The 20,399-nt window shown below is 52.8% G+C and overlaps 6 protein-coding genes across 6 annotated transcripts; 1 reads left to right on the top strand and 5 right to left on the bottom strand.

Moving 5' to 3' along the window:
* Positions 1-100: 100 nt before the first annotated feature.
* Positions 101-4,948, bottom strand: N7510_009290 (uncharacterized protein; the record flags this gene model as incomplete). Its single annotated transcript, XM_056981215.1, has 10 exons — positions 101-941; positions 1,038-1,470; positions 1,521-1,618; positions 1,668-1,819; positions 1,858-2,448; positions 2,499-3,187; positions 3,270-3,421; positions 3,478-4,459; positions 4,518-4,667; positions 4,714-4,948. The coding sequence occupies 10 exons, from the start codon at positions 4,946-4,948 to the stop codon at positions 101-103; spliced, it is 4,323 nt and encodes a 1,440-aa protein (XP_056831424.1).
* Positions 4,949-5,254: 306 nt separating this feature from the next.
* N7510_009289 (putative UDP-galactose transporter) lies at positions 5,255-6,803 on the bottom strand (the record flags this gene model as incomplete). Its single annotated transcript, XM_056981214.1, has 4 exons — positions 5,255-5,551; positions 5,605-6,579; positions 6,632-6,661; positions 6,735-6,803. The coding sequence occupies 4 exons, from the start codon at positions 6,801-6,803 to the stop codon at positions 5,255-5,257; spliced, it is 1,371 nt and encodes a 456-aa protein (XP_056831423.1).
* Positions 6,804-8,627: 1,824 nt separating this feature from the next.
* On the bottom strand, positions 8,628-10,877 carry N7510_009288 (uncharacterized protein; the record flags this gene model as incomplete). Its single annotated transcript, XM_056981213.1, has 1 exon — positions 8,628-10,877. One exon carries the CDS (start codon positions 10,875-10,877, stop codon positions 8,628-8,630), a length of 2,250 nt encoding a protein of 749 aa, XP_056831422.1.
* Positions 10,878-12,904: 2,027 nt separating this feature from the next.
* Positions 12,905-13,468, bottom strand: N7510_009287 (uncharacterized protein; the record flags this gene model as incomplete). Its single annotated transcript, XM_056981212.1, has 1 exon — positions 12,905-13,468. One exon carries the CDS (start codon positions 13,466-13,468, stop codon positions 12,905-12,907), a length of 564 nt encoding a protein of 187 aa, XP_056831421.1.
* Positions 13,469-14,979: 1,511 nt separating this feature from the next.
* On the top strand, positions 14,980-18,318 carry N7510_009286 (F-box/WD repeat-containing protein; the record flags this gene model as incomplete). The annotated part of the gene is made up of 3 exons (XM_056981211.1): positions 14,980-15,393; positions 15,445-18,144; positions 18,199-18,318. 3 exons carry the CDS (start codon positions 14,980-14,982, stop codon positions 18,316-18,318), a joined length of 3,234 nt encoding a protein of 1,077 aa, XP_056831420.1.
* Positions 18,319-19,368: 1,050 nt separating this feature from the next.
* N7510_009285 (translation initiation/elongation factor MRX8) lies at positions 19,369-20,347 on the bottom strand (the record flags this gene model as incomplete). The annotated part of the gene is made up of 2 exons (XM_056981210.1): positions 19,369-19,747; positions 19,806-20,347. 2 exons carry the CDS (start codon positions 20,345-20,347, stop codon positions 19,369-19,371), a joined length of 921 nt encoding a protein of 306 aa, XP_056831419.1.
* Positions 20,348-20,399: the final 52 nt, after the last annotated feature.

Below are 20,399 nucleotides of genomic sequence, written 5' to 3'. Positions count from 1 at the left end.
ACGGGCCCGTCCAGGGGGATTGGTGGAATGGGGAAGTATAAGAGTGATGATGATAATGAGCATTGTTGTTGACTACCTAGGTATACGGCTTGAAACAAAATTAGAAGAAGTTAACAATATCCTTAAACTCATCCAGCAGCAGAGGATCGATATCGTCCCACTCAGCAGAGACCTTCATCGCCTTGCGCTCGACCTGCGTCGATTCCTCAGGAGTTGTGGCGTCCATCGAAGAAGCAGGCTTGACCCGTTTCTCATGCTGAAACAACTGCCCTTCCACAACATCCATCTTGCTAGCCTTTCGCTTAGGTTTGCGCGATCCGTTTGCCTCGGACGGGTTCAGCGCCACAACGTCTTTCGAAGCCTCAGGCTCTTTGGGATCCTTGAAGGTCTCCGGTTCGGATGTCAGATCATCCCACACATCGAAGAAATCCAGATCGTCCTGTGGCTTGGCAGGAGATTTGGGCACGGCTATTCCGACTTGGGGAGCAGTGGCCTTGGCAGTGCTGCGTACTTCTCCCATTTCCCAAGTTCCCACTGCCGATCCAGTTGTTTCGTTCCGTTCTTGAGCATTAGCGTTCGGCTTCACCACACTTGATCCCACTTTCCCCATCAGCAAGGACCGAGAGGGCAAGTCGTCGAAAAAAATGTCATCGTCATAGTCACTCGACATAGTTTCCGGCCGATGGTTGATGTTAATACCACCACACTCCGAAGAGGCTGGCAATCCACTCATCCTTTTCTTCTCAGACTTTCTCCCAAGCAAGGCATTTTCCGCATCTTGTTCCTGCTCCCTCAACCTGCTAGTCGAGTCTTTCTTGCTCATACTCGCCGACAAAGTCAATTGACTGAGACCGGCACTCTTCTGATTCGGAATAGCAGCCTGCTTCCTACTGCGTTTGGGCGGTTTCTCCAGGCCATCTCGGCAACAGAAGTGCTTGCAGCTATGCCACCATCAATTAGCAGACGAGATATAGAATTAGAATGAGAAGGAAGAAAAGCACCTCGTCTTGTCTTTGCATTTGTGATTGCATGCCCACCGCCCAGTGGGAAGTCGGATCGGCTCGTTTTCGTTTTCCTCGTCATCTAGCTGGACAGAACCCATGTTTGTGTTTGTCGGCCAGTTGTCATTTATGGCGGTCCATCCGTGGGATTTGCGTGCTGGGTGCGGCGGGCTGGGAGTGGGAGTATTGTCGATGAACATCCAGTCTGCACTGTCCCGCTGACAGCTTGACGGCTCAATGAGCTTCTTCGCTTTCTCAGGGCTCTGACTTGCAGCAAGGAAGTCGTCGAGTTCCAGGTCGTCGCCCTCGAAGTCATCTTTTACTCGATTACTTCGTATAGATACATCCCTGTTGTGGGAATTGTGTCGCGAGATGTCTTTTCCCGGTCCCCTGGCGTTCTCATCGCGTTTATACGGAAAGAAATGTGAAGGCACGTCAGGTCTGATCTCAGCCTGTCTCCAGGTCCCCGCTATGAACTGTCAGTATATTCCCAACCTCGTTTTGAGAGAGTATACGCACCGATATCATCACACATGACGTGACAAACAATGAACTGATCTGGGCTCTTCAATTCCGCAGAGAGCAGCGTTTGAAGTCCTTCCTGGAGCTTACTCGCACTTCAAGACCATCAGTATCCAGCAGCAGATCTGCATGAAAATAACTGACCTGATCCGTCTGAAGTCAATCATCCGTCCATCTGAAGTCTCAGCCAAGGAGCAGACATAAACAGGCCGACGCTGAAAGAAGACCGGGACCTTGTCGTTCATAAATGCCATGTCCACTTTGAAGCGGATTTTGACGGCGCCAATCTTCGTTTCCTATTTGTCCCTGGTCAGTGACAACTCCCAATACAGACCGATGATATCAAACCTTGTCCATAATCTTCACAGAAACCCTCAACTTCGGAAACTCCTTGAGTCGTCCGAGGAGCTTGCTCCCAAAGGGGGGGGTTCTTACTGAGAATCATCTCGATGCGATTTGCCTCTGTCGACTCCAGTGCCTCGATACTCGTAATCCCTGCAGTAGCCAGTCTGCGCACAGTAACAACGCCCACCTGCTCGATCTGCTTCATCTGAAGCGGCGAGTGATCCCACACCTTCGCGCCGAAGCTGCGTGCTAGGGACAAGGCATTTTGAATGGCGACTGAGTCGCCCCGCGCAATATGGCAGTCGATTACGCATCGGATCAATCTGTTGACATGCGCAAAGACCTGGTTCTTGTCCTGCTGGAAGGGGAACTTGTGCTTTTGGAGCTGGTCAGTGTCCGGAAACTCAGTCGCTCCCAGCTCGGATTGGAGGAGAAGTGTGATCTTGTGGCATGGCAGGGCGATGTCGACTTTGATCGGGTACCGGATGCCGGGGTCATTGTTGATCTCTCTGTATAGAGACTTTTCGCCTGCTTTTAGTCTGAGTTCGCGAAATTCCTCGGCTTGGGAGATTGCGGTAAGCTGGTAGTTGGGTTAGTCGAATCTTCGACAGTTGTATGTTATAAACTCACGGTCTGGGAAATGGTTGCCTGTGGCTTCAATGACAGAAGCGTCTTCATAGTCTCAAATCGGATGTAGTACCGCGCCATTGCTTCCCCGAACTGGGTTGATCGAAGAGCATCGGACTCCACCAGCCCATTCTCCTGAAGAAGCTTGATATCCTTCTCACAGATCCGCTGAAGCATCTCATCCTCATCATCCTGGTTCGCATCCTCCTTGAGCTTGTAATGCGTAGGATTTCGGCGCAGGCGAATAAACAAAAACGTGCCCGCAAGCCATTTGGCCGCCGAGTCCACGTCAGAGACGTTCCCCAGTCCGATTTCTGCGTTCAGGTGCTCAATCAGGTTGAGATGCAAGCAGCTTTCCAGGCTCTCAGATCCAGAGACCAGTTTCTCGTAGTGAGCCACTCGCTCCTTGCGGGTTAGTATCACTGCCGTGGCACTATCGTCGAACTGGGGCCGGCCTGCTCGACCGAGCATCTGCATCATCTCGAGATCGGAGTATTCTTTGCAACCGCCCTCTTGCCAGCCAACGGTGTTTTTGATGATCACCAAGTGGCAGGGCAGGTTAACTCCAACTGCGAGTGTCGATGTACAGCAGATAACGTTGATGTCGCCTCCCAGAAAGCCCTTCTCGACGGTATGGCGGTCTGCGGGACCAAGTCCGGCGTGGTGGAAGGCCACTCCCGCGGTAATGGTGGCTGCTTGTCAGTAAGCATTCAGCTATCTTATAGAGGTTGAGGGGATACATGCTCTTCAGGTCGTCATTGTGCGATTCGATACGCTTGCTTGGCCCCTTCCAAAGTCTAGCGGGCGGGTTGGTCCTCGTCCACAGCGAAACCAGTTCTTTGGCAGTGGCAACAGTCGAGTTCCTGGTGCAGCAAAAGATCATGATAGGTTTCTGAGAAGAGTGCATCCCAAGAACCTCAGGAAGTCTACATATATCTCACTCAGCACGAGACTCACGCTCGTCCAGAAAGACTCGACTCACTTAGAAGCACAGATCTTATCAAAAGCAAAATCATTTGCGGTCGACTGATATCCATAAACGAACTTCTGTAACTTGACCGGCCGAAACTCCTCTCCGAAATGCTCTCTGTGCGCAGGCACATGCTGATTCGTGGCGTCCTTGCCAAGCCATGTCGCGACGTCGTCTGAATTAGGGACCGTAGCGCTGAGAGCCACGAAGCGCACATTCGATCCGATAGTCTTCATGCGCGAGACGACCGCTTCGAGGGTTGCACCGCGAGTTTCCTTGAGGATATGCACTTCGTCAATGAGGAACAGTTTAATGAGCTGCATGAGACGTATGTGGTCTTTCCATTTGCGGGTCATGCTGTCCCATTTCTCGGGCGTTGTGATGATGACCTGGCTGTTCTGCACGCTGCGGAGCTGCGTGTAGTCTGTGTCGCCGGTGCACTCTGCACATTTCACGTCCAGGGCGGATAGCTTTTGGTTCCAATCTCGGAAGCGTTCTGCGCAGAGCGCTTTCGTAGGCGCCTGGTAGACAACCTTGAATCGCTCGTCTTTCAGGGTGTTGAGAAGTCTGCAGATAGCCAGTTCCATAACAACCGTCTTGCCGCTACCCGTTGGAGCGGAGAGAACAAGGTTGTCACTGGTGTTGTAGACGGCATGGAAGCATTTAGATTGGATTGCGTTGAATAGCGGGAATCTAAAGAGCGATCTGTGTGATTCGGGCAGGTCGTTCACGGAGACAAGAAGAATCCCTCGAATAGAGGGTGGGATATTGAGGAAAGGGACTTTGGGGCGTGTTGCAGCCTCTGAGCTTTGATGGGACGAAAAAGGCTGGGGAAATGACTGCATGGTGTCAGGTTGATAGTACTTGCGGGCAGTCTCAAGATAGCCCTGTTCCAGCGGACCTGCCTTCCGCATCAACGGACTCGATGGAGTCATTGATCCTATTTCCGACGATCTGGACCCTTGGCCTCGAAGAGGGGTGGTGCTAGAACTTGCTGGATTCTGTTAGCAACGAGAGTGGATGGGTTGAACTACCAGAGTCAAGTCACTCACGATGAAAGAATCTCGAAATATGCTGGGGAGCATTGTCGTGCCCAGTATTAGACTGGCACGATCCCTGAAGAGGCGTAGATACTGGAAACCCTGAGTTCCCTCGAGGCATCGTCATTGCTGGAGCTTCGGTTTGGGCTAGTAGCTCGAGATCTGCTTGCCCATCAGCGGACGTACACACGAGGGTGTGTGCACTTACCGAAAGCATCAAACTCATCTTCCTCATCATCGTAGGTATGAGGCATTGGATCGTGGGTAGACTGCTGAGAGAGCATGCGGAATTGTTGTGGCTGCTGGGATCCTCCGATGAGACTCTCGTCAATCAGGCCAGGCCTGGTGCTGTGGGTGGGAATGGCAAGATTTGGGTTATTAGGCTGCAACTTGGAGTTGGAAGGGAAGCGGTTAGACTTGGAGAAGCGATGATTCTTTCGCATTGTGATTGATGGGGGTCAGTCATTGAGGATGGGTGGGAAGAATGGGAGAGAGAGACTACGTGATGGCACGTGGACAGTATATGAGAACGTTTTCATTGCTTCGTATATATGTATGCATGACTGACATCCTCGAGAGGAAATCGATCAAGAACAAGTTAACAGGCAGACAGAGCATCAAGCTAGTCAGGGAGATTCTACCACACATCTCACGGGTCTATCAGATAGGTATTCAAAAGTCATTGAGCCATGAAGGAACAGCAAGGGTCCCCATTCATATCTGGACAAATTCCATGTCCATCCCTCCCTCTAATTCTTGTCGAGGTAGTTGCTGGCACTCACATTGCGACTGGAGCTGACGCGAGTATGGCCGGGACCCGGGGAGTTAGGACGGGAGCTGGACATGCCATCCGACAGGAATGGGGTGCTGGGGAGCTTGATGGAGAAGTCGTTGGGCGAGTTCGAGACAGGAGAGCCCTGCTCTCCCGTGGAATCCTTTTCGTAGCTGTCCACCTGGATTGGAGGTGGGCGGATGCTTCCAGGGCTGAAGCTAGGGTTGCCGTAGTAATGTGTGCTGACCAGCACCGCAGCAGCACCAAGGATGAACTATAAACAAAATGTCAGCGCTCGCCCGTATGAATGGGATGAATGCAGCTTACACTCCCAGTAAGCTCAAAATCAAAGAACCAAATGCTGCCCAGGATGCTCAAGATGATACTGCCGGTCGTGGCAAAGCTCCTGGCATCTCGCTGAGCATGAGTGATGTAGAAGCCCGAGATGAGACCACCCAGGGCTTGCAAGCCGATGGCAGACCACACGGCCCAATTATATCCCTGGAAGAAGCCATCATTGGCGATTTTCTCGCCATCCCGGAACACAACTCCAATGAAGAGAGCCGGGAAGGCGGAGTAGAAGGCCAATTGCACATTGCGAATCCAAAGAGACACGCTCGCAGAGCTATCCTTGAGCACTTTCTCAAAGTAGATGCTCGCAAAACCTGAGGCCACCGAGGCCCCAATAGCTGCGAGCAGGCCAACGGTCGAGTCCAGGTGTGGATCAGCCGTCTGGATATCGTCCTCAATGCCCTCATAGGTCGCAGAGCGTTTATGCATATTCGCCGCTACCCCTTTAACAGCCTTCCACTCCTCCAATGAGCGCGGGAAGTGCACGCTTGCACTCTCATCCTGGAGGGCCATCTGCTCGGAGTTGGCATCGGGGATCTGCACCAGCGCCACGCCCACCAGGAGAAGGAGAAGCAACCCCCACTTGCGGGCCCCAATGCTCCGTCTGAGGAGCATCAGCCCGAAGACAGCCATCGTGAAAAACTTCAATTGGAACGTCACCTGGAACGTGGCGGCCCGCAAGTTCGACAACGCAATGTACTGGAGGGAGTTGGATAGCACCTCGAACCCGGCGGGGATCGCTAGCTTCCAGGAGTCGCCTGAAAACACCGCGTTGGTCAGGGAGAAGAAGAGGGAGGTGGCGGGCATGGATGGTGGAGCGGTTTTGGAGACGTCGTAGAGGGCCATGGTGAGGGAGAGGGCGAGCTTGATCACTTCGTTCACGAAGACGGCGGTGGAGGTGAGATAGCGTTTGCCGCCGGCGGGGGGCATCACTCGAGAGTAATGGGATAACTGGACCAGAATCAGTTTCAGCTCCCGAGGAGAGATGAGTCTGGCAACCTACCAACACGAAACCCGTGGTCTGCACCGTCAGCTGCACGAGTACACAAACAAGTCAGTCAGCTTCGAGTCCCTCACGTATACACCGTGGAGCGGGCAGCACATACCAAGATCCACGGGGTATTCTTCGTCGTGGCCCGCAGCCACGACGACTGGCGTTGAGCGCGGTCTGCCATGGTGACAAGTTTTGTGTGTGGCAGGAGGTGGGTGATATTTCCGCAGCTCTTTGGGAGCACGAGCACAAGAGCCGTCGCAAGGCAATTGAGGTTCACTTCGGGGGTGTAGGGGGCGACCAGAGATGGATGACAATCAGAGCAAAGGGTCAATTCAAGGGCTGGTGGGTGGGTGGCCTGCCAGATCGATGAGCTAGACTGCCTGGGCCCCAACCTCCACTTCAGCTTTCGGCGATCGGTCAGGGCGAGGGAAGAATAATGACGTGGCTGGGTAAGGACAGTGCGGACCAACTGGGGGGGGATCCGAGTTATTTATTTTGTTCAAAGGAGAGTGAGATGGGAGAGAGAGCTATGCAAGGGAGGAAGGAGAGAAGAAGAAATCCGGGGAATCTGAAGAAGCTGGACGAATGGGCGGTGTGGATCACGGGCGTCGTTACGTCGTTGGTGTTATCGTTGGGCATGAGCTGTATGTCATTGTCTTATTATCGACTTGGAATTCATTCTAAATTCCTAGCAGCTATCGCACTCCTCCGGACCCCAAGAGAAGACTCCATGGCCCGCCCCCTGACGTCAATAGTCCCCGGCCACGCACTGCCCCTGATCCCCATTCCAAATGTCGTCCGCCATGGGGCCAATTTCACACTCTGCTAAAATAAAAATAGAAAACCACCATTGTAGGAAATGGATTTCCATTCGTTTTCTCCCAAGATGCAACAAGTAGCGTTCGGGTTAATATACGACTGGTTTAGTAGTCGTTTGTTCTTCCCTCGCGTCCACCGTCACTTATGCGCCTCGATAGGCCTACTTTCCAAAGGAGAACCGTCTACCCTACTAGCAATTAGAATTTTGCCAACCCTGTGACAGATTGAACACGAATAATCACTTTACGAATATCCGTACGAATATAATTTGCCTTTCTTGTAAATTATTCGTAAAAATCACGTGCCGAGTTTTGTCTCGATTACTAGATCTCATGTAGTCTAAAAAGCTAGTGTCCATTGAGTAGCTAGCGAGGAACATCTCCAGATTTGAGAATCTAGCTGACGAGAGGAGCTGCATGGTTGTCACGTGCGCCGCTATTATAGGCTCTGTGTTTGTTTCCCCGGTTTCTGTCTGGGGGGTACAGGAATAGCAATTGGGGGCTAAGGTTCTTTAGGTTGTCAGCCCTGATAAATCTCGCATCAGTGAGCACCACCATATATTCCCCCTCGGGAAGGCTTCGATGTCTTCTCTCTGAGCCAAGGATTAGCTCTGCAGTCATAGTATATCCAGTAACAAACCATGCCGACCGCGACCCCACAGCGAAAGTACACCAGAAGGTCCCGCACGGGATGCCGCACCTGCCGGTGAGTTTATATCGCTTTAGTATAGGAATTAAAGCCTCTGTTGTTCTAAGATCGATGCGCGTAAGTTATATCGTCTCATTCGCTCATAATCTCCCAGGTGCCAAGGAACCCAAACCATCTACCTAGTCGGCAGTCCGCTAGCCCAGCCACCGTCCACTTGAGGCGCTTCATCCATGCACGTCAGACTTAATCTTAATTCGAGAGATTCTGAAAGACGAGACGATCTAAATTGTAGAATTGGGTATAAATAGACCAGGTGTGTAGAAACAAAGAAAAGACACTGTCGGTGGCGAACAAAGGTCCTAATGCAATCAACCAAATGGCCAACAAGATAATAGAAGAGACGCCTGGAATCCGATATGCACGAAGAGTCAAGGAAATTCAAAAAGAATGGGTGGGCGATCGAGCGAGTACACGAACGCAGGTGTTGATACAGATAATGTGGGAAGGGGGAAACAAAGTGGATATTTCTGGAGAAGGCTCAGTGCACGGCAGCAACGCTGGCACGGTCGTGGTTCTGGTTCCAGTCAAAGTCAAAGGACCAGAGCGGAAGAGAGTGCTTGTGCTTCGGATCATCCTTATCATCTATCATGATCGCCTCACTGCTATCGGTGCGGCGGCGGGCATGCTGTTTCGGATCCTCCGGGATGGCGGGAGGCGGATGGTTTGGAGGCGGTTTGGGCGAAGGCAGCGGCGAGAAGCGGTGGATGGGCAGAGTCGGGGTGAGCGGCGAGGTGCCGCTGGTGGTGGCGGGCGAGGGCAGACTGCTCTCGGAGTAGGGCATGCTGAACCCGGGTGACACGATAGAATTAGTTTTCTGTTCAGTATCAGAACCCGAACTCTGCGAATAGGGACCGTCTTTGTCCGAGTGAGTTGCACCTTGAATCTGTGTGCCGGCATAGATGGGTGGGAGACCCGGCGGCAGGACGGCGCTGAGGCGTAGGAAGGATGTGTCGGAGCCACAGAATGAGTCGCGCGACGGCGCCGCCGAGATCATGGATGTTCGGTCGGGCTGCTCGCCATTGTAGTGGAAGATACTCGGCGTGATCTTGCCCTTACGCACGCGCATTGCTTCCAGGAGATCCTGTTCTTGTCGAGTCACCGCAATAACACGGCTTCTCCGGTTCATTTCTTTGAGCTCTTGCGGCGTGAGTTGTTTTGGCTTTGCCGGCTGGGTGATGGCCGGGGTGGCACTTGATTGCCGGGACGGGGTTCGTCGAGTCGAGTACGAGGCCGCACCGGCCGATGACATGGACGTGTTCCTGCGTGCTGATTGACTCGGCTGACTCGGTTGGATCTGAGCCGACCCGCGGCTGCTGGTCGAGGGTGCTCGCTCGAATCGTTTCAGAGTTGGGCTGATCATGGCATGTGCCGTCGAGGCAGTGTAAATCTCAGGCTCAAACTCCCCATAGGTAGCCACGCTATCCCTGAACTGCTTGTGGGCTGTAACAGGGTGATTCTCCGCGGTCGGTGTGTCGTCGTCATCTTCACCCTCACTCTCGGAGGAAGAGAGACAGAGAACACTCGAGTTCTGCAAGTCCTTGTTCTTCAAGGTGGTCTTGCTACTCTTCTTGGTCAACGAGCTCTTCACACTCCGCTTGTCATATGCTTCCTCGGGCGGAGTCATGAGTCGGTGACGGACCGAATCCATCCGGGAATTGGGTCCCAGATATGAGTCTTTACGCCGACTACTGGCAGAGGGACTGTGCGTTGGCCCTGAGTGGGCGCCTGTCTCCAGGGTCTCCAATGTACGTCCGCGATCTGCCCGCAATTGCTCGCGGCTGCTGCTGTACACGCTAGAGCGACTCAACATTGACCGCCGCGCGGCATATCGGTCGAGAGCGAGATCAATCTCACTGGTCCCGACTGTCCGCTCGAGAGGATGTTCAAACCACTCGCCATCTTTCGTCTCCGCGATTGACGTCAAATCCGAGTTATCTGCCGGCTTAGGGGCCTCGGTTTTCTTGACCCGACGCGGTGGTGCATCGGCTAGTCTGGGAACTGGCTTGCTTGTTGCCATACTGGGTCTGGTTGACGGATAGTCTGAAATTACCGAGACGGGGGACGGCGACTTGGTCATGCGTTGAGGAGAGAAAAGAGGCGGTGCCTGGTTCCGTGGCTTCGGGAAGAGGAGAGAGAGGTCAATTCGCGAGGGCCGCATCTTCCGTTTGGACTCTTTGGTTGGGGTCCGCGGCTGTTGGTGTTGGTAGGTGACCTGCGGTTCGGCATGCAGCCCATGTCGAACTCGGGGCTGAAGACTGGGGTCTTCGGTCGTTTTCGGCCGAGGATGAGACTCCTTCGAGCTGAAGTATGAGAAGAGGGTGGACGAGGAGCCGGATTGGTGTACTTTCTTGGAAGGTTTCGGGAGTGGCGGTGCCGCGTCGTGGGAGTAGTAGTCTTGACCCAGCAGTGGTGACGAGGCTCGGACACGAAGCTGGTGCGCCGGGGCCACGGCCTCTTGGGTTGAACGACTGAAGATGCTGTTCTTGCGGGAGCTGCCGTCCTGAGGGCCCATATAGCTCGGCCGTCGTGCGTTCCTGGGTAGCTCCCATCCGCCATGCCCGCTGTACACGGGTAGATCGGTGCCCAGGATCCTCGAGGCCTTGGACGCCTTCCGTTCGAGGTACCGCATGTCTTCCTGGCTGGCGTTCATTGTGGATGATGGCCGTCGCGGGTTGGCACTGGAGGTCCGAAGGGGTACATGGACCGGAGAAGGGTCACGGTGTGCCATGGGAAAGAGAATGGTCAATTGTCTATGAAATGGGGGGTTTTCGGGCGGTCCAAGTAGTGTTGGTGGTTCTTCTCGCTTGGGCGACCGAGTCGATCTACTCCACCGGGGGTTGCGACAGGGGCCGTGGCCGACACTCCACCACAAACCATGAAACCGCGGGATGAGGCGGGGAAGACGGGCAGATGTCTCACTCGGTCGTGATGATTGTTGGTATCGAAGAGACGAAGGGAACAGGTGTAAAGGGGAAGAAGCAAGCAGTAGACAAAAAGACAGAATCAAGCGTCCCTAAAGATATCCTGACAGGCGGCACTGAAAGGGGGGAGCGATGCATGGACCACACACTAGGCTCACTAGGGCTTGTTTCATTTCGACGGGTGGAGATGATGGGCCTCTCGCTTGCTGGCCGATTCCTCCCGTTTGATGGATCGGGCTAGTAGCCTCGTGTTGGATCCATGGCTGTCTGTCTGTGTGTCTGTCTGGTTGGCTGTGCCTGTTCCATTCTCACGATCCCTTGCGTCGAGGAACAAGCTTAAAGGCACACGTGTGACCGGCCTGGTGAGATTTCCAATCCGTCCGCCATCATGGAGTGGATGGGGGCATTTCGAATCTAGCGCACGGGGCTGCGCAATCCGATCGGTGGATCAGGAACTATGGAGTCCACCCCGATAGTCTCGTCCGCCATTATTGTCCGTCCCAGCGCAGATCCCCTCGATCGGGCCAGTCCGGTGGTCGCCAGCCGCGTTGGCTGGGGATGTGGCGCTGTGACAAATAAATCTCCATTGGCCCTGAGAACGGGAGACTAAAAGGGGGCACCGATCAACAGGCCCTGGTTTCCATAGCAAGCCATCCGACAGGCGAAAGTCAAATACTCCTGAGCCGACAGATGTCGTAGTCGGACTGCATACGACTCTGCGGGGGGACGGGATAAATTCAGATCGATCGGAGACTCCAACAAAACAGAAACGGCGGTGCAATAGAACCCGAGATGGTAGGAGATGTTGTGATTGTAGTTAGCGAATCATCATGGTAGGCGAGGCTAGTGGGTGATGGTCGGCAATAATCAATGATGTGTATCCAATAGCGTCCTTTTCGGAGAATGGGGATGATTTGCCTCCTAGGAAGTGCCGATCGTGCTAAATCATCCGTCCGGGGTCTGTGTCAGAATATGTAGGTCGAGTAACTACACTGGAATCGGATGAAACAAAGGAAAGCTTTGTATTCGCTTGTGAGACAATAACAGAGCGTGTAGGATAGTCTGGCGAGCAGGCCTAAGACTCATGAAAGCCGTTGTTTGTCTTTATCTTTACCTTTATAATTTGATCTTTTTCTCTCCATCTTCATCACGATGGGTATGGAATCCAAGATGCGAGGATAAAGTCTTTATCAATGTCATACTCGGACACCCACATGTATAAATTAGCCTAGCTAGGTGAATTGGATAGAGCGTAAGACTTGTAAGCAGGACGTCATCTACTATCCCATATTCAATTCATAAAAAAAAAGTTACCATGGAGGTTATCTTAGTGGATTGTAGGCATGCTTAGTTATTTTGCACTATTGTGATATAGCGTTCCTAGGGCTGTCTATAGAGAGTGTTGTCGTGGGTACAAGATCTGACAGGCGCGTGGTAGGGCACCATCGTGGAGAAATTCTCCACAAGATGCGCCGTCAGCAATTCGCGTAGGGCAGGCAAGGCTTAATGTGGTGTCGTGTCAATTCGCATTCACCAAAACGCACCCTAAAAAAGTAAAAATAACTGAGGGTAACATCCACAGAAATGGAAAACGCCCGAACGGGGGGTCGAACCCCGAACCTTGGGATTGTCAACATAACAAGACGTAAAAGTCCCACGCTCTAGCCAATTGAGCTACCCGGGCTGACATATACATGTGGGTGTCCGAGTATGAAACTGATAAACACTTTCTCCTCGCATCCTAGGTTCCATACGGCATCGAGATGGTGGTAGTGGTGAGAGAGAAAGATAGAGTCAAAAGACAAAGAAAGGCTTTCATGAGACTCAGGCCTGCTCAACAGACCACCCTACGCGCTTTGTTACTGTCTGCCCTCCATCCCGACTCTTTCATTACTGCGTCGCAGTTCTCTATCACTTCTCTGCTTATGAAGCTATTCCAAATCGCAACTTTTCCATGCATGCCGACTGTTTTAGGCCGAGCCATACTAAGGAGGGGGATAATTGTTACGACCATTGTATGGCCCCCTGTCATATCCTGTACTATCCCGCGGGTTCCGCCGTTCCTAAAGAGTACTATGCCGTATCCCGAAACCTGATTCCATCCGAAAAAGAGCACTATGAGCATGGACATATTCAAGCATTTCTCCTTCTGGTTTCGGTGAACATGGATGGGCCTTGAAGACTGGACAGCTGCGTAGCCGCTGAGCGACCAGGTAGTGCGCATGGCCATCGCCATGGGCTTGTGGTCTTTCGATGACACGCGCAGATTTGACGAACTGAGACAAGGGAAGGCGGTCTTCTTGGGATGCTCTGTCATTAAGACCATGCTGTCGTTCCCTTTGTCTCGAACTCCTGCGAAGTCTTTATCCGATCTGGCTCCACTATCCATGGCGAACATCTTGCCCCCCTCCGGCTTCTTCACCGGAACCTTCTAGGAGGTACCGGAAAAAGGATGGATGGATGAGAACAACATGTTCATGACGAAGCCAGTTCTCCATACTATCAGTCTTGACACTTGGATCTCGCTGGAGAGCCTGTGCTCGCCCGCCGACCTCAAAATCCAACAGTATGTTTTATAAGATTTGACGACCCAACAATTTGTTGATCGGATCTTATCTGCTTCCAGCCAATACGAAAAGTTGAAGCTAGGCGAAAGGTTACCAAAAGATTCCACGAATCATATCCCTGTGCCTCCTCCAATGCCAGCATACCCACCGGAGCGGTGCGAGCAGGCCCAACACGAATATGCCTTGCACCGGCGAGAATCTATTCCTGTTACCTCTCCAGGCTTGCTTTCAGACGGTGGAAAATCCGGCCAAGTGCAAAGGAACTGCATAGCATCCTTATTTGTGGATGTAGTGTTTTCTGAGTTAGGGTTGGGCCAATCATCACTATCTCTCAGGTTCTGCAGCCACGGCCTCCAGGATATCGATATTCAGGTGGCATCCTTATTGGCTATTGGGCACCTGTGCCAAGCTCTGGGTGCTATCATACGTCCCAGGGTTTATTTTGCAGGTACAGGATAGAGTTAAATATATATCGCTACAGCCTGCACTCCTTGCTTCACCGGATTCTATACTACCCAAGTGCAGATTAAGCTTCGTGACATTTTACCTCTAAATCTGTGATCATATTTACTTCCCATCTCTATAGATAAAAACTCATATCCACAACTCTACACGGCCGCCCCATCGTCATGAGTGATGGCGTCAGGTGCGCCCCCACTCCACGTGACCTGTGGCGACCAGGATCTGGACCGAAGCCGGTTTCGCAGACACGAGGAGGGATGGCGATGAAGTAATACACAAGGGACAGTAGGTGAACAGGCTGGTTGTGTGACGGTGTGTAGGTGAGCCAGGTTGGGCAGTAGTGAATCATTCTGACCACACCAGGGAGAAGAAGGAGGTGGAGTTGCCTGCGGCGTAATTGGGCAGTGAGACAGAAAAAGGAGTGCTAGGCAAGGAAGACCAAATCAAAATCATTTAATCGCAGTAGTATACCATTCACCATTCACTATTGTTCACATTTAGCACCTTTGGAAGAACCAAAAGTGGCTGGCCACCGAATGAATTGTTGTTGTTCTCCGCCCCAACTCCTGCTTCTTGCCTTGTCAGCCGCCACTGTTTCTTCTCCCCTTCTTCCTCTGCCTTCCTTGCTTTAACACCCTCGGCCGTCAACGTGTTTCCTCTTTGTTATTGTCTCACAACTCTGCCTTTCCTCCTCCCACTATGTTCTAGTCCCTCTCATCTCCCTCCTTTGGATGCTCGTACGTGCGTCTACCGTGCTGACGGTTGTGCTCTGCAAGCATCCTCGGATCACTCCGAACTCGCTGAGGCTACGGACACCTTTTTTGCCTTCTCTCCACAGTTGTCTCCTCATGAGTGCCTCTCCCTCTGAGAGCACTCCATAATGACTTCGAATCCCTCCGGCCCAGCCACCGGTCTGAACGCGTCGTCCTCCACCCAGCTCCCTCCCTCCCGTGCCACTCACGGCCTGGAATCTCGCCTTGTACCCTCCCAAAAACGTGAGATGGATGGGCAGGATAAAGACTCCTTCGGCCAAGGGCATCCGAATGACGCCCTAGGCCAGTTTTCCTTCGCCCCCACCACCCGCACAACCGTGGTGACGACAACCACCACTACCACCACAGCCTTTCCTCCTCTGATGATCAAACCTCCGCGCGCAGTCAAGGACCTAGACACCCGGCAGTACCCTCTCGCTTCGTCTCCAACCCCCGCCGCGTTGAGGAACCTCAAGTTCAAAATCGGGGACCGACCGATCGTGTTCAACGAGCCGGAAGACTCCGCCAGCGCTGTCCACGAGGTGAGTTAGATCATATTCTGTCTAGTCTCGGAGTACTAACGATATTTGCAGCTGAAGGAAAAGAACGACGCGTTGAAAACTTTGAATGGTCTAATTCGCTCCGTGAATTCGTTTACTTCGGAAGGCGAGAACCCATCCCGACGACTGGCACCGCCGAGATTGTCGACCAACGCTTCAAGTCTCTCTCGACACCGGCCCGTCTCTCCTATCTCCATCCCCGAGCCACGCCTTTCAGCCTTGCCCCGAACCCGCTCCACTCGAAATATCTCTGAGCCGATCTCGCGGCGTACCCGCACTCATGGCGGCCCTACATCCACTCACCTGTCGCCTGCTGGTTTGGTGACGCCAGAAACTGAACATCAAATGCCAGCCCCCGTGGATAGCATTTTTACACGGCAGAGAATCAACAGCGCGGCTTTCCCGCGCAGTGAGCCTCTGCTCGGTTCACCTCTCTCATCCGAGCTCGGAGCAGCTGGGGCTCCGCAACCCCCCAATGTGGACTCTTTTTTGTCGAATAGACAGACCAACACTCGCCGTGCAGGCTCTGCCTCGAGAAATGGACCAAATACTGAAGCCGAGGTGGACGGGGCAGCTACCAATGAATCGGCCTCGCAGCAGCCTGATACGAGCGCAGAGCCTGCCGTGCAGCAGGAGCCGGAACAACTAACTTCGCTTTCTGCTATTGAAAATGCTCTAGCGCAGGACATGTGTCTACCGAGCCCCAGCCTGTCTCCCGTGGCCGCCATGAATGCCATGCAGGTCGACTCTTCGTTTGAATCGGAGGGGCTTGATGTTGACACGGATTCCAGCCTAGATCATAGTATCTCCCGCTTCCCGAAAGCTCTCCGATCTGAAGAGACTGATGTTTCACGGGCCCGCAGTCTCCATTCGACCAGCGACCCAGCTTCACGTTCGACTTCTCTTCTGGATATGCCGAAGGTGCTGGAATTCTTTGATTCTGTGCCCGAGGAACTCAAAACATATCTCATGTACCAGTTTCTTCGTCGGTGCCCCAAGCCTACTCTGCATTTTGTGGCCGACATTGTCAATCCGACTTTGAAGTGTGATTTCCTGGCTCTTCTTCCCCTTGAACTCAGCCTCAACATCGTGAAATATCTTGATGTTCAGACCATGTGCCGTGCCGCTCAGGTGTCCAAGAAGTGGAGACACATTGTTAACTCCGATGAGAAGACCTGGAAAGAGCTTCTTGACCGGGATGGCTTTGTGCTCTCAGACGGAGAACTAGAACGAGCCATCAGAGAGGGTTGGGGTTGGCAGCTTCCTTGCGGTGTCGACGAGCCTGAAAAGAATCTTAGCTCACAGTCGTTGGTCAAAGGCGATCCAGAGATGTCTCCTCTTCTTTCTTCAAATTCTGGCCCAAGTGATAGGACATCTTCGTTGGGATCTTTGGGATCGACCCGGCGGTCTAAGCGCAAGGCAAACACTCGTGCCTCGAGTCGTAAACTTGCCAAGCGTAAGATCTCGTCAAGCGGGAATGCCTATCCTGAACCGGATTGGAAGAAAGACATTGCTGCTTCGGAGGCTCCTTACGCAGCAGCCAATGCAGCAGCCCTAGCTGTTCCCTATCCGGAGATCGGTCTTCCTTCGCTACGCGGCCTCTATCTGCACAAGTCTCTCTATCGCCGGCACCATGCCATTCGCAGAGGATGGATGAAACCGAACGTCAAGCCTCAGCATATCGCTTTCCGTGCCCACGACCGTCATGTTGTAACCTGCCTCCAGTTCGACACGGACAAAATCTTGACCGGAAGTGATGACACTAATATCAACGTGTACGACACCAAGACCGGCGCATTGAAAGCAACTCTGGAAGGCCACGATGGTGGCGTTTGGGCTCTTGAATACCACGGCAATACCTTGGTGTCCGGATCCACCGATCGCTCGGTTCGTGTGTGGGATATCGAGCGAGCTAGATGTACCCAGGTCTTTCAAGGCCACACCTCCACCGTCCGGTGCTTGCAGATCGTTCTTCCCACTGAGGTAGGCAAGGATGAGCACGGTCGTCCCGAGATGATGCCCAAGCATCCACTCATCATTACCGGGTCTCGTGACTCCAATCTGCGTGTGTGGAAGCTCCCAAAGCCTGGGGACCCTGTGTACTTCCAGAACGGAAGTCTTATGGATGATTCCGACTGCCCATACTTTGTCCGCGTCCTTACTGGCCATCAGCATTCCGTTCGTGCCATTGCAGCTCATGGCGATACTCTTGTTAGTGGAAGCTACGATTGCACGGTGAGGGTGTGGAAGATATCTACTGGGCAGGTCTTGCATACGTTGCAGGGCCACTCCATGAAGGTGTACAGCGTGGTCTTGGACCATGCGCGTAACCGCTGCATCAGTGGTGCCATGGACCACATGGTCAAGGTGTGGTCGCTGGATGACGGTTCCGTTTTGTATAACCTGGAGGGCCATACATCTCTTGTCGGCCTTCTCGCCCTGCAAAACGATCGTCTTGTCTCAGCCGCTGCCGATTCCACCCTTCGAATCTGGGATCCTGAGAATGGCCAGTGTAAGAGCATGCTAAGCGCGCACACTGGTGCTATCACCTGCTTCCAGCATGATGGCCAAAAAGTCATCTCAGGATCGGATCGGACTTTGAAGATGTGGGACGTGAGCAATGGCGCGTGCGTGCGCGACCTGCTCACCGATCTCACTGGCGTCTGGCAGGTCAAGTTCAATGACCGGCGCTGTGTTGCGGCAGTGCAGCGTGACAACCTCACATACATTGAGGTGAGTAACCTTAAACTTCTAAGAAAAGACTCATGCTAACGTCTTTGCTTCTAGGTTCTCGATTTCGGCGCTGGGCGGGACGGCCTGCCAAAAAGTAGACTGGGCAAACGGACAGTCGTCAACCGGCGCGGACGAGAGCTACTGAACAATGACAATGACGACGATTCCGACTAAGACCAACAATCCCAACCCTACAAGCCAACTGTTTCTTCCGAGCCCTACACCCGGCTGGAGGAGACAACCTCCCTTCCTGCATTTTTCTTTTTCTTTCCCTCTATCTCTCTCTTTCGGACAAACATTGCTCCCATTCACGATACCCATCCTCACGGCTCTTGTCTTCCATTGGGAACCCCTTTGCATAGCGCGGTCGGCATTGTTTGGTTAAGCAGCATTACACAGAACGATGGGGGAAACAGGCGTTTTAACTTGACATTGACATTGACATTGACATTGACATTGACTGCCTCTGATTTCTTACCAACATTCCCCCGGGCAAAATCATCCTCTCCATTTCTCCCCTACCCCCTGCATCTTGTCAAAAGGCTTCTACTCTTCTTCGTGCACAACTGATTTTTCCTCTTTGAATCTCGGTCGGATCGACGATGATTCGTTCTGGGGGTTGTTCATCTGTTCTGGTTTTATGCTGCTTAATAGATTACCTGTCAATTATTGTGCGTTTATTGTTTGTGTCCTCTGTATTTCTCTGGTGTCGTAGTCTTTTCCACTGCCAGGTACTCAGTCATATAGGCCGAGCTTGGTTCCAATGGGGAGGGATATATCGTCTCCAGATGAAAATATTCATTATATGCCGAGTATAGGAGTAGATATAGTACAATGAAAGGTGACCCAGTCCTGCTGGGATAAACGTGGTATCAAACACCAGTACAGATGCATCATCAACAGTATTCACAGCTCGTAGGTCGAGGAGCAGTCCAAGGATGGTATATTGTACAATAGAGCAACGGAACGACTGGAATCCTTAAGTCAGTATAGACAGGGATGTGTGCAAGACGAGAAAATGGTTCAATACCTTTGTACAGTGCACGGTTATCAACCCTGGCGTGGAAGAATGACCTCTGCAGGTCTATCTTCGCGCGGTCTCGTTCACGGCGAGAAGAAGCGGGTAAAAAGAGATATAGCCCTCTCCAGGCTCAGGAGCTACAAAGAAAGCACGATGAGAGCTTCGATGAGATGGATACGTACCCCATCTCACACTCACGAAGCTCACTTGGCCACTATATCCTCCCCAATCCCCGCCGCCGACAGAATCGCCCAGCGGACGGCATTAACACCCAGTGCCTGACCCGTGCTAGTCAACGTCTCAGCGCCAGCGGTGATAATCTCACCGAGGGCACCGGGTCCCTCGGAGACGCTGAAATCCGGCTGAACAACAGGTTTGAGATCACGGAGCATGCTCTGCAGCCGCTCAATGCCAGCGGACGACACACCAAACTTGAGTTTCTTCTTCTTCGACAGGACCTTGTCTACCTTGGACACAATGATCTGGTGCGGAATGGCATACCGCCGGAAGAGACTCAGGATGTCTGCGTCGGTTTGCTTGATGCCGTGTTCGCTGTCTATAAGCAGAAATGCTCGACGGAGTCTGCAATCCAGTCCGTCCGTCAGTTCCTAGGACGAGATATCAATAAAGCTCTACTCACTGCTTCCGACCCTGGAGGTACTTCATAATCTCCGCGCCCCATTCCGAGCGACTCGCCTTCCCATAACCCGGCATATCCAAAAGAACAACCTTATGCTCTCCGCCCTTCGTGCCCCCAATGCCAAACGCATTCATTTCTCGCGTTCGACCGGGCCTCGAAGATGTCCAGCAGATTTCCTGGCCCATTATCGCGTTCAGCAAGGAGCTCTTGCCGACATTCGACCGCCCCAGAAAGGCCACTTCGGGCTCCAGCGAGGAGAGCGGCGTCGTGCGGAATTTGCTGGCGGACCATAGCTTGATTGGCGAGTGGCGGGATGGTGTGAAGATCTTGTCGGCGAAGGCGAGTTGGGCCGGTTGTGGTGGTTGAGTGTCCCAGTAGTAGCATAGGTCTGTCGGGGTGAGGTCTTGAAGTTCGCGCGTGTTAGATGGTGGTGATGGTGGTGGTGTGGATGAGGATGATATTAAGGATGAGGAGAGGGCTCTTGTGGAGATAGGCAATCGAGATGTAACTGCAGCCGCTCTAGAGAGGAGCATGCTGGTCATGCTTGGGGCGCAAAGGAAGTCAGTGTCGTGTTTTGCACGGGAGAAGATCATC

This window comes from Penicillium lagena (assembly GCF_028827675.1).
Source record: "Penicillium lagena strain IBT 129212 chromosome Unknown utg000006l_segment0_segment0, whole genome shotgun sequence".
Taxonomy (NCBI): domain Eukaryota; kingdom Fungi; phylum Ascomycota; class Eurotiomycetes; order Eurotiales; family Aspergillaceae; genus Penicillium; species Penicillium lagena.
Note: the sequence above shows the minus strand (reverse complement) of the source record. Positions and strands in the feature narration are given on the sequence as shown.